This window comes from Apium graveolens, chromosome 6 (assembly GCF_009905375.1).
Source record: "Apium graveolens cultivar Ventura chromosome 6, ASM990537v1, whole genome shotgun sequence".
Taxonomy (NCBI): domain Eukaryota; kingdom Viridiplantae; phylum Streptophyta; class Magnoliopsida; order Apiales; family Apiaceae; genus Apium; species Apium graveolens.
The window spans coordinates 56468327-56481956 of record NC_133652.1 but is presented as its reverse complement, the minus strand read 5'-3'; the positions used below and the strand labels follow the sequence as shown (position 1 = coordinate 56481956).

Here is a 13630-nt window from a genome sequence, read left to right as displayed (position 1 = left end):
GCCCCTCTTTTAAGAGTCGATGTGAAAAACCTGGACTTTGTCAAATTATTGCAGTAGTATATTTGTGCAATCTGCTCAAAGTAATTCAAGTGTTCTTCAGGGTCCCCCAAGCCATCAAAAGAATCGAAGTTATAGTGCTTTAGGTCCCTCTTCCAGGAAATAGCCTTCAAGGAGTGGCTGAATGGTGTCAGAGTTTCCCCAATTTCCATTCCAGAGACTTTGTCCATTTTCCTTTGTTGGTGAGACTACGTAGCTGTATGAACAGTTACGTGATAACTCAACACGATAACAACACTAGAACAGGGCAGGTTAATAATACTACGTCTACACAAGAAATTAGGAAGAATGAAGACAAGGCAAATACAAAGAATCAAAAGATTAGAAGAAAGCCTGAAGTCTATCTACAGGTCACTGAAAGAAGTTCATTAATATGATCATGCCTCAGTGAAGAACAAAGGTTAAAGACTTTCAGGGTTTCAAAAATGTTGAAGATTCAGTATACAAGTGCCACCGGAAGATTTCAGTGTATTGATATTGATTGAAGATAGACAGTGTTCGAAGCATAGGAATCTGAAGAATTGAAGACAGGGTATAGACAGAGGTTAATGAAGACGTTGTCTAAAGTACCAGAAAGGATTCCAGTGAAAGTACAATTATTTATTGACATTCGGTGTCTGAAGCAATAAAGTTGAGGCAAGCTTAACTATGTAATCAAGGCTATAATACGAAGACCTGAATCGGGGTTAGTCGTCTATGAACCAGACCAGTTGCACTAGGCGTCAACAGCTCGTGAAAGGAATCTGAGTATTATTTATAGAAGGATTGTTAAGTTGAGGAACGTACTTGGGTTGAACGTTTATCTGTTAAAGTACGAGAAGAGGTGCGCAGAGTATACAGCTAAACAGCTCAGGGGACTGGCGAAGCTTAAAGTTTAATTGGTAAATTAAATAAAATATTTAATGGACTTTAATATAATTTATTTAATAAACTTAAAATGATTTATCTTATAAACTTTAAATAATTTTATTTTATAAATCTAAATTATTTTATTTATATAAGTTATATTTAAGTTTATTTTATAAATTAATTTAATTACAAATTAAACTTAAAAAGAAAAGAAACAAAACAAAATGAAAAAGCAAAAAGAAAAACAAATCAAAATAAAAGAAACACAAACATGTACATTGATTTTTAGTACATGTACAGGTACTTGAACTTCACCTGTCGCCACACAAATCACCTCCTGCACTCCCTTGTCGCCACAGAGAGTGAGGTAGATAATTCTAAGGCACAAAATCAAGAGTTGTATCAGCATTGTCGCCACAGAACCTGCACTCATTGTCACCACAGAAAGTTGTCGTCGCAGAGCTCTCCTCTCTCCTCAGCCACACATTTTATTGATAAAGTCTACATTTTGCAGCAGAAGATAAAGAGCCATTCATTCTGAATTATTTTCTGTTCATCTTCTCTCCCAAAAAGAGAAGTGAAATGGCAGCATTGATTTACAGAGAATCTCAAGCTATTTGTTTATCTGTTTAACTTCTCACCGGAGTAACGTTATAATGCCCGATTTAACTCTTGTATATTCTTAGGGGCATTATAATCTTTACCCGGTAATTAAATCCTAGTACAAACAAAAGTTAGATTATTGTATAGGATTTGATTTGTAAATCTTTGTAGTAGCTAGGAACTTTGTTGTTCTTAGATTGTAACCGGTTAATTTATTTACCGGAGTGTAGCAACCCCCTCGAGGATTTATATAAGAATATATATTTCCCCTAATATCTTGTGTTCCTTGTTTTTATCGTTCCAAACACTATTCCTCTCAAGAACACGAAACCACTAACCGAGCACTAAATATTTTATCCGCTAAAGATTCGAAAGAATTTTTAATTTAGTGATTATCGTATTCGACCCCCCTTCTACGATAATTTAGGACCTAACATCCTTTGTAGTTCATAGATCATATCCTTGAGATCCTTTTACTTCTCTTTATCATCATCAGAAATGACCTCGAGGGTGGGCTCCCTCCGGGTCCTCTTAGTCCTGGACTTGGCCAGTAGCTTCTCTTCTTCTAGCTGCATTCTTTTTTTAATATTTAGTTCAAGCTTTGCTTCTTCTTCCTTTCTGATTTGTTACCTCATCTCTTCCAACCTCTTCTGTTTGGCTGCTTCTGTCTCTTTCTTATTGCCCTGATCCTTTTGGTTCTTCTTCCCTTTAGCTCCAATACAGTCAAAGACAGATCTCCTGAATTGCTAGGAGTCACCGGACTCATCCGGTTCCTCTTCTACTTTGGTTTCCTCCTGGATTCGGGCTTGCTCTTGCCTATAGAGCCGGATTGCTTCTGCTAGCTCATTGCTGGTGAGGTTGGCCATTTGTTCCTCAGCCACCGGGACATTAGTATACTTGTAATGGTTTAGCTCAATGAGGCTCCTGGCGTCCCGAGGGTTTAACACTCTCTCCAGAACGGGGGTGTGTGGTAATGGTTGCTCCTGGAGTGTTTCTCGGTCGGCTCCTGGGTCCTGAGCCTGGGACTGGTCCGGGTCCTAGACCTGGGTACTAGTAGAGGGTCTCCCAATGGTACTTTTTCCTGCTCTTGCCATTATCACAAACGTACCAACAACAACTAACCAAAATTTCCAACTAACAATATCGATCTAAGGTTGCTTTTGAAAATAACGAAAACTATCCAGAACAACAACAAACAACTTTTTGGGACATGTTTCGACAATTTTCTGGGACTAGTTATCAATAATTAGGATGAGTGTAGCTGGGGCTTAGAACATAAAAGCAATATGTGAACAAAGAAAATTCAGGGTTCTAAAACAATCGAAACTATCAATAGCACACACAAACATGGCTTAAATCAATGAAATAGGGGTCACAAAAACGTGGCCTAAAATAATGAGCACACACAAACGTTGCTTAAATAAACAACATTCATATTTTTGAGAGAGTTTGGTTGCTTGGGTTCTTGCAAGTCAAAGATATGGACTCTTTCAAGAGCTTGCTGATGAAGGTGAATCTAGGGGCACCGAGACCCACAGATGGAGAGCCCTTCCTTCTAGCGCCAAATGATAACTCCCGGTGGCGGGGCTGCTCCTTCGATGTTGTGCCCGGATCCTTCACTGCGGTGGTGGTGTAGCTGTTGCGGGGCTCCTATAAAATAATACCGGAAAGGGGGTTTGGGTCCCGCGGCGCCTCCGATATGAGAGTAAGAACTCGCTTTTGGGGAAGACGAAGATAGGTTAAAATGCAAGGTGGCTGTATGTGTGTGTATAAGTGTATGAAAGTGATTAACCCTATAACATTTCCTCCTTGGGCTATAAACCTATAACATTTCCTCCTTGGGCTATTTATAGCCCAAGGATAGGGTTTAGGGGTTGGTACCTTTGAATCGTAGTCATTGGTTCTAGGAGCGGAGGACACCTGACTAGGGTGGATGCCTTACACGAGTCAGGATGGGAATGGTTGAGGAATGTTCTAAGGATCTCCTATCACGTGCCCCGGTTGTTCTCATGATTGATCAATGACAGTTGTCCATGTCGTGTTTTTGGTCACGAGCCTCACGTGTCGGGGCTTCCAAAGATTGGGCCGATGGGACTAGGTAGTCTGGACTAGTGGTATGCGGGATTGGAATGAGCTAGGAGTCTGAACTCAGTCCTTATGGGAGCCATATGTACTATCATGTGCCCCCCAGACCATCAAAAGAATCAAAATTATAGTGCTTCAGGTCCTTCTATCGGAGAATAGCCTCCAAGGAGTGGCTGAAAGGTGTCAGAGATTCCCCAATTTCTATTCCAGAGTCCTTGTCCATTTTCATTTGTAGTTCATAGATCATATCCTTGAGATCATTTTGCTTCTCTTCATCATCATCAGAAATGACCTCGGGGGTGGGCTCCCTTCGGGTCCTCTTAGTCCTGGACTTGGCCAGTAGCTTCTCTTCTTCTAGCTGCATTCTTTTTTGAATCTTTAGTTCAAACTTTGCTTCTTCTTCCTTTATTATTTGTTCCCTCATCTCTTCCAACCTCTTTTGTTTGGCTGCTTCTGTTTCTTTCTTATTGCTCTGATCTTTTTGGTTCTTCTTCCCTTTAGCTCCAATACGGTCAAAGACAGATCTCCGGGATTGTTGGGAGTCCCCGGACTCCTCCGCTTCCTCCTCTACTTCGACTTCCTCCTGGATCCGGGATTGCTCTTGCCTATAGAGCCGAATTGCTTTTGCTAGCTCATTGCTGGTGAGGTTGGCCATGTGTTCCTCAGCCACCGAGACACTAGTATACTTGTATTGGTTTAGCTCAATAAGGCTCCTGGCGTCCCGAAGATTTACCACTCCCTCCTGAACGGGAGTGTGTGGCAATGGTTGCTCTTGGAGGGTTTCTCGGTCGGCTCCCGGATCCTGTGCCTGAGAGTGGTCCGGGTCCTGTACCTGGGTACTAGCAAAGGGTCTTCCAGACGTATGCTTTCCTGCTCTTACCATTGTTTCAAACGGACTAACAACAACTGACCAAGATTTTCAACCAACAATATTGATCCAAGGTTGCTTTTTGAAATAATAGAAACTATCCAGAACAACAACAAACAACTTTCTAGGATTGTTCCAAACAACTTTCTGGGACTAGTTACATTATCGTAGAATAGGTGCGGCTGAGTCTTAGAACACAAAGGCAATATGCGAACAAAGGAAATTCGGGATGGTAAAACAATCAAAACTATCAATAGCACACACAAACATGACTTAAATCAACGAAACCGGGATCACACAAACGTGGCCTAAAATAACGAGTACACACAAACGTGGCTTAAATAAACAACATTCATATTTATGAGAGAGTTTGGTTGCTTGGGTTCTTACAAGTTAAAGAAATAGACTCTTTCAAGATCTTGTTGATGAAGGTGAATCCAGGGGCACCGAGACCCAAGGATGGAGAGCCCCTCCTTCTAGCGCCAAATGATAACTCCTGGTGGCGGGGCTGCTCCTTCTACACCATGTCTGGATCCTTCGTCGCGGTGGAGGTGTAGCTGTCGTGGGGTTCCTACAAAACAACACCGGAATGGGGGTTTGGGTCCCGCGGTGCCTCCGCTATGAGAGTAAGAACTCGCTCTTGGGGAAGACGAAGATATATAAGAATGTAAGGTGGCTATGTGTGTATATAAGTGTAAGAGAGTGATTAACTCCAAAAACTTTCCTTCTTGGGCTATTTATAGCCCAAGGATAGGGTTTAGGGGTTAATATTTTTGCATCGTAGTCGTTGGTTCTAGGAGCGGAGGACACCTGGCTGGGGTGGATGCCTTACACGTGTCAAAATGTTCTCAGGATCTCCTGGCACGTGCCCTGATTGTTCTCATGATTGATCAATGACAGTTGTCCCTATCGTGTGTTTAGTCACGTGGCTCACGTGTTGGGCTTCCAAAAATTCGGTCGCCGCCGAGACTAGGTAGTCTGAACTAGTGGTATGCGGGACTGGAAGGAGTTAGGAGTCCGGATCCCGTCCTTTTAGTAGCCATATCTGCTATCAACTATAGTTTCCTCTTGCTCAATGTCCACTTATGCGCAGAGACTATGCAGGATCAAAACTTTATATTCAGTTCAGTGGGAGCTTACATGAATCATACTGCTGCATATTAACATATGAAAAAATATATTTTCACCTATATCACATTTTCACCTAAACATATATGGATAGGTCAAATATGTAACGGAATTGATAAATAAATTCCGCACCGATTCTTATATTCTATAACATGTAACATGATTTACCCATTTATCTATAGCCCCCACTGGACCTACATTGGATTCGCCAGTGATCACAAGAGAACGATATATCATGATATATATTCGAACTGTATATATAAACAAATGGTTCTTATTCATCTGTTAAAGAAACTATACATAGAAAATTTGTCCAACATTCAGTAGACTCTCATGAGGAACATTGAAGATTGCACTGTTTTCTCTACATATTTTTCTGAGAAATGCATATATATAATCAATAGCTATATTTTTTGGGATCCCAGAGTTTCTCCGTGCTCTCACCACTGTGTTGCCGAGTATGTGCACCACCCCTGCATCTCTACAGCTAGTAAGAAACAACGTTTCATCAACCTCTGCCTGACTGCTTGCATGTCCGGATGACATGCTTGTGACAGGAACAATAGAGTCTACAGAAGAAATTGTGAGATCGACATTGGAGGGAGTCGACTTTGCATTGTCACCCGAGAGGAAGCTTCTAGACTGGTATGTTTGCTGGCCATATAAGCTATACTCATCAGAGTCTGAACTTCCTTCCATCATTGACTCCAGACGAACAAACAAAAAGAGGTTATCAAAAAGTTTTTTCTCAAATTCATCATCCTTCTTGTGTAGGTCCTTGTATCCATATCTTGCAACACAGCGGAACATGTGAAAACTCTTGGGTCCAATCCGTTTTATGAGAAATCTCTCATCTTCAGGAACTGTGTAGACGGGAAGATATTTAACACAGACAAAAATGACGACAGAGTGTATTGCTGGCAAGTTTGTGATTAAATGTGAAAAAATGTGAGGTACCCCACTTGCTAACTCAGTGTATACAAGTCCAATTCCAGGGACACGGACCAGTCCTAAACTCGGACCAAGACCAAGAATCCATGCCATGGAAACTTTACTGTGCATCTCAAACTCATAACGTTTTACTGTACCATAGTGCCAGACATACATCACCAAAAGGAAGGCTGCTGCAATCACGAGCGGAACCCAACCCCCCTGATCAACCTTCAGAAGTACAGCTGAGAAATAGGTTAACTCCACCAGCAGAGAGAAAACTGTGAATATAAGGACAAGAATCCAGTGGCACCGCCATACTAATAACATAATTAAAGTCATGAGAAATGTGGTTGCCAGCATGACAATTACAACTGCCGTTCCTGTCGAAAGACGAGATTTAATCATATTAGAGATTTGAGAAAAAGAGTCTGCAGTGATAGTCATACTTGATGGGAGAAATATCTAAATCAACCTGCTAATAGAATTTGAGTCCTTGCTTACTGATTAAAGGAATTACAAGAAGGCGGCATCATTAAAAATCACCACTGATGGTTTTCTAGTAGAAGTTTCATAGACACACAGTTAAAAAATGCAGCTGGTTGATTCATAGCCAACACTAGATATAAATTCAATTTAACTCAGATCTATTTCAGTCCTTGCCAGCTGGTTGATTTATAGCCAACACAAGACATAAATTCAGTTCAACTCAAATCTATTTTAGTCCTTGCCTGTTAATTATGAAATGGAAAACACTTTTGCTTGATCAAAGTCAAGAGTATCTACCCTCGAAACAACTACATGGATTATAAATAATGAAATTTATTGTAAAGTCAACAGCTCGACACTCTCAAGTTTGTCAAGTATTCTATTTTCATTTTATACTAAACCCAAGAGTTTTCCTCCCATCTTAACTCCTCTTTCCCGATATTTTTTTTTAAAACAAAATCAATATAATATATAAGGCTTAAATTTTAGGCTCAAGAAAGCTTCACGCTGACTACTTGAGGGATTTTTGATATTCCTACCATAATCTTCAACTGACCACTCATCGCATTAGATATTGCACTTATCCTTTAGCAAATATATGCAAAGGGATATGAAATTAAGTATTTTTCAACTAGATACCTATGTAAACACAACATTGTATTAGTTATTCCCTAGGAAGAAAGGACACGGGTGCGGGAGTGCGAGTGCGTAGTGCGGGGATACGGAAATTCGACGAATATAAAATATGGGGATACGGGTGTGGGGGGACACGGGAAAAATAAACTAAAAATTTATATATATTTCATGTTAAACATAATAAAACTTACTAACAAAACCAAAAATTGCATGAAAAATGAATTAAATGCATCATTTATTAATCTAAAACACAAAAATACAAGTAAAATCTTTTAGTTTATGTAAAAAAACATATGATAATCAATATTTTTGTAGTAATTAATTGACATGCATACTTAATTTTGTAAATGTAGTTTGCTAAAATAGATTTTAAGTACAATTTCTAAAGATAAAATGTCATATTAGTATCATGGAAGAATCCGCGTGTCCGATACGGGGATACGTGTGTCCGAGAATCCGACACGGGGACTCGGCAGCGACCCAAGTGTCCCTGCTTCTTAGGTTATTCCATGTTGACCTAAATTAACATTGGTTTTTCTTAGTAATCTGGACTTCTCAGGTAAAAAGCATTCAAACTCTGTTTGCTGAAAAAATATGATAGTGATATGCTCACCATAGGCATTGCCAATCTGACTTTGATTTTGGAATCCAGCTGTAACAGCAATGCAAAGGACCATCAGGATCCAATTAATATCTGGAATGTATATCTGTCCGAGAAACTTCTTTGATGTATGTACAACCTTGACTCTAGGGAAACAGCCAAGTGCAAGGGCCTGCTTAATTATTGAGAACGTAGCCGAGATCGTGGCCTGGCTTGCAACAATAGCAGCTAAAGTAGCAACTATAAACATAGGCCAGTACATACTGTCTGCACAATAAATAAATCATCTCCATTAAACATTATAACTTTTGACGTTAATTGCGGGTCCTGCTGTCATGCAGTTACGCATCTTAATTAAAATCAGAAAAATAATCAATAAAATTTAGAATTAAGTTTTAATGCATTAGAAAAATCCTTCAGTAATTATAACTAAACCCAACGAATCTCAAATATGTAACATTCGAAGTAATATGACAACATTCAAAAAGATCATACATTAGTGTAATTGTTCGAATATTTTACATGATTCTGGATAAGAATATTAAAATAGAAGATGAACGCAAGATTAAACCTGGAATAGAACGATAGAAGGCGTCACCGACATGCTCCTTGTTTTTCATGAGATAGGCTGCTTGTCCAGAGTAAGCTAACAAAAGGCAGGGAAACACAAGTGTTGTAAAAGCCAGTTGTATTGCAGAAACCGGAAAGTGAGCAAGGTCAGCAAAAAGTGCCTCAGTCCCTGTAATATAATGTGTAGCAGTTAGAATGTACGCACCGGCCTTTTGTAACTGATACAATAAATAGAGAGAGGGAGATATTCTTTAGATAGAGATTATAGAATCAAATTTTCACAATGTAATAGTTTATTCATACTTGAAGAGAGTGAGCACTAGATTTAAAATGACATGCAAAGTGAACCTGTGATGCTCAGCATAATCCCACCAAGGGAGTTCCAGTTCGATCTTCCTCCCCTTCTAAAGTACCGAAATATGTGAATAGGTGAGAAAGCTCTCAGAACATTTCTGTCGTGTTTGAAAATGTTGAAGATGCCAATACCTCCAATCAAAAGAAACCAAAGCAGCACAATTGGCGCAAACAGCCACCCAACCTTATCCGTCCCATAGTGTTGCATGCTAAACAGGCCAACTAGTATGACAACAGCCACTATTACAACTACATCTGCAATTATAGAAAACCAATAACTTAATAAACAAAAGAATTAAACTACTCTTTAATAGCATATTGTACATGAAAGCAAGGAGAGTTAAGAGGTCTGTTTTCAGAATTAGTACCGTTACTCATCTTTGGATGGTCCACCTTGATCCCTCCAGAAGCTGAAAGAACTGCAAAGATTTTTTTTTTTTTTTTAAGAATATGGAGGTATACACACAAACAAGTGTCATAACAAGGACACCAACTGAAGGTGGGATTGATTACCTTCTTTAAAAAGTATCAAGCATCAGATAATAGAAATTTAAATATTATCTATGAATTTGTGAGCGATTAATTTTAGACACTACTTGCCATAAATCGATATTACTACTTCTTAAAAGATATAATTACTTTTATCATTTACGTATTGTGTGCAATATACATGGTACAAATTATAGTTTTATAAAATTATTCAGCAATCTTTAACATATTAAATTACTATACTCTGGTTATATTAGCTAAATTTCTCTAACTATAATCTCAATACATATGCTTATAAGGCTTACGTAATCATTGGATTCTACAATCTAGGTATTTTACTCCAATCAAGATCCAATCTTTCTCTGTCCATCAAAAGGAACAGAAGATTTGATATGTATGTGCCAAACTATCAGGAAAAAAAACATCCGTATCAAATTCACATACAACCAGAACATACTCATTCAGAAAAGGAAAAAAAATGTACACACTCGTGGAAATAATAGAGTACATAACAATACAAATGCTTAGAAAGGTGCATCCCCTACTCAGAGCTCACGTCAAAGGACAAAGTTATATTAAAGCTCTGGAAAAGGAGCAGTCTTGACCAATATTCATGAAGACAATTCTAATATAAAGGGAAAACGATCAAATTGCGCCTCTCTCCAATTTTAAAACATAACACAAATTTTAGTAACTCAGCGGTTCTACCTCGTTATAATTCTGCCAACTTTACAACATAATATGTAGTACAATGTTTTCCTTCTCTGCATCCAGTCATAGTCCACAGAGATTAAATGGTGAGTGTTAATAAGACTTCACTTAGTTTAGAAGTACTATATTAGACATTTAGACATATAATCTGCTCTTTTTCAACCTTGAGCTTAAACGTTCTGCTCTGTGCACAAGTTTTACCTCTTTTTAACAAATTTTATATACGTATTTACCACATAAATGGGTTTCCTATGAATTCAAGAGCATAAAAAGTAGCAATGTTGATCGTAAAATATGATTAAAGTGTAAGAAATATTTGTTGCAACAGAAATTTCTGTAAATTTTCAAGTAAACAATTTAGATCAATTAAAAGAGTCTATACAGGGACTTAAAGTTGTGATTTAGATTGCCTCAGGCTTGGCCCAATAAAGTTGGTGGCTGATATCTTTACCTTCCGGTGAGTTCCAAGAGTTCAAGACAAATCATATCTACTACATAACATGCATACAGAAACATTAATACAGAGACTGGAGAAGCTTCTTTTTTTTGTCAGGGAAACTGGAGAAGCTTTAAAACATGAAGAAGTCCTGATAATCTTGGAATCATGAATAAATACTTACCAGATATAGCTGGAGTGAGAATCCCATCGCCTATTACCATGCAAGTGCCAACAAGGACAAGTAGAAGAAGCATATTCTTTCTAGATGCATGAGCCTCTAACCATCTTTTGGTTTTCGCAGCAAATGAATTTTCAGGAAATATGCTACGGCTATAAGTTGTCAACTCCTCGTCAGTCCGGTGTTGATTCGGTATTGTGTTCACTTTTGCATGTCGACATAGCAGTGAGTAAAGAGCAAAGGTTCCTCCTGCAAAATGAGAAGCTGAGTTTTATTGTCTTTGTTATTAAATCTTGTAGAAGCATATTTCCAGTTAATGGATGCCTCAAAAGTTCCTGTGAAATTCATAGCTACAAATGCATTAGTTTCTCACTCTAACCCCCCCCCCCCAAAAAAAAAAAAGAAAACAATTGTAATAGGACATTCAAGCTCAAGTATTTCAGCCTCATTGTAATTTTCAATTACTGGTTTAAAGTCTATAGTATACAGAAAGATCCAGATCCCACGTCTCTAATTTGCAGGCAATCTAACCACATGGAGAAGGAAAACAGGCGGAAACACACTTGATGTGGTCTATTATAGGATGCGAAAGAAATACACAGAGGTTACACATGCTGAATTTCTAGTAAAACAAAGCCATACACTGAAATTCACTTGCCTTGACCATTGTCATTAGCCCTGCACACTAAGAAAACATACTTAAGGAGCGGGATAAGCGTGAGTGAGTATATAATTAAAGACAGGGCTCCAATGACATCCTCTGTATCGCTAATACCATGAGGGAAGGTATTGTAAAATACATATAGCGGCGAAGTTCCCAAATCACCATAAACCACTCCAAGACTCTGAAACGCCAGTCGCAGAAGCAGTAATGCTGAAAATTTCTGCAGAAAACAGAATTCCATAACTAAATCATAATTACTAATTAACAAAGCTGTATTCCTACATACCCTTCATGCTGACTAATTCAAAACATGACCACCAAAATTAGTAATATTTGAAATGAGTTGCAAACATTGCAATTACACAACTAACAATATCTTCAGCTGTTACTTAAGATGTATATTAATGAGAGAGGGAAAGATCATATACTTTTTCTCTGTACATATTCTTAAGTCTTCCAGCTTCCTCATCCATGGGCTGATCAAGCTTTTGTCCAAGATCCCACATACTACCCTTTGTATCACCATTTTCATCAATTTCTGACATTTTGCAAACTCAAGATCTTCTTGCTCACCAACTAAACTCCAATAAGCAAATACTTAATAACAACTAATAAAACCTATATATGCATTTACCATATAAGTAAAAAACCACAAACCACCAAATTCAGAAAAAAATGGAGTGCTAAGTTGAAAAAGAAAACAACATAAATTATGAAAAATATAGAAAAGCTAAATAAGACACACTAGTACTTATCAGACAAAAGACATGTAACTCACTGGTGGTATGAAAATGACTTGATTTGGTCATTTATCATTTTGCTTCCTTAAGTGGGGTCACTTCCATTCTCCATCAGTTTCTGTCAGCCACATAATCAAGCACCAACATGACAAACATAGTACATATAGATAAATGTTTTATATAAATAAAATTTGAGTGTATAAACAAAATTTTAAAAAAAATAAAATGAGTTGCACTTGCACCAAATGGAAATTTAATGACTTAAGTTGATGATAAAATGAGTTAGTAGGGGGAAGAGAACAAGAAATAACTGAAAATGCAACAAGTAGAGATAAGCATACGTTTGAATGTGCAAGAAGGAGAGTATTTGGAAGTACTGAAACAGCAAAGCTTATTACTATTTCTCAACAACCCAAAGATGACTTGTGCAACCCTTTCTCTCTCCAGGAGAGAGAGAGAGAGAGAGATATGCGAGGCCGGGTCCTACTATATTATTTAAAGTAGTTGCTTGCTTATATAATTCATTCAGTTACAGGCGGCGACAAGACTGGTACAGTGGCGGATCTTAGCAGAATAAATAATATATTCTTCTCCAAATATAAAATTATTTAACTTCTTTTAGATAATTGTAATTTGCCGAGACCCCAAGATTTTCGAGAAACAAGAGTATCGAATGCACTACAATAGAAAACTTTACGCAAGTCAGCACTGAAAAATGAGAAACGACTTGAAAACCAGCGCAGCTCGTAATGCAGGTGATAGCTATATGCAAGAATAAAAGACCAAAATGTAACTTTTTAGGGTTAAATGGTCCAAAATGTCACTATTGAAAATAATGGCCCAAAATGTTATTTCATAACAGTATTTCGTCTTCCGTTTTCTATTTTTAATGCAAAACGGAACTTAGTGTTCCGTTTTGATACTTTATTTTTATTTTTTAATTTTTTTATAATGTACAAAACGAAGGTTGAAGTAGCGTTTTGGTTCAAAACGGTACATCATATAGCGTTTTGTACCAAAACGGCACTTTATCTTCCGTTTTACGTATAAAAAAAAAATTTAAAATGTCAAAACGTTACACGAAGTTCAGTTTTAGGTGATTTGCATAAACGGTACACGATGTACCGTTTTAAAGTAATATTTACGGTCATTTTTGATATAATACTTTAGTTACTTTTCATATCTATTTTGATATTAAATTTTGCGTGCCTTTATATTTGATGATAATCATGGTCATTA

General features: G+C 37.8%; 1 protein-coding gene across 3 annotated transcripts; it reads right to left on the bottom strand.

Moving 5' to 3' along the window:
- Positions 1 to 5821: 5821 nt before the first annotated feature.
- Positions 5822 to 12850, bottom strand: LOC141667669 (potassium transporter 10-like). 3 transcript variants are annotated; one of them, XM_074474242.1, is made up of 10 exons: positions 12733 to 12850; positions 12430 to 12509; positions 12080 to 12269; positions 11646 to 11871; positions 10991 to 11236; positions 9539 to 9589; positions 9165 to 9425; positions 8818 to 8985; positions 8259 to 8513; positions 5822 to 6903 (listed from the first exon to the last, which is right to left on the bottom strand). In XM_074474242.1, exons 3-10 carry the CDS (start codon positions 12194 to 12196, stop codon positions 5885 to 5887), a joined length of 2343 nt encoding a protein of 780 aa, XP_074330343.1. In that variant the 5' UTR covers positions 12197 to 12269; positions 12430 to 12509; positions 12733 to 12850; the 3' UTR covers positions 5822 to 5884. The 3 variants fall into 3 exon arrangements, with proteins under 3 accessions (XP_074330343.1, XP_074330342.1, XP_074330344.1); XM_074474241.1 differs by having other exon boundaries at positions 12080 to 12227; XM_074474243.1 differs by lacking the exons at positions 12080 to 12269; positions 12430 to 12509; positions 12733 to 12850 and having other exon boundaries at positions 11630 to 11760.
- Positions 12851 to 13630: the final 780 nt, after the last annotated feature.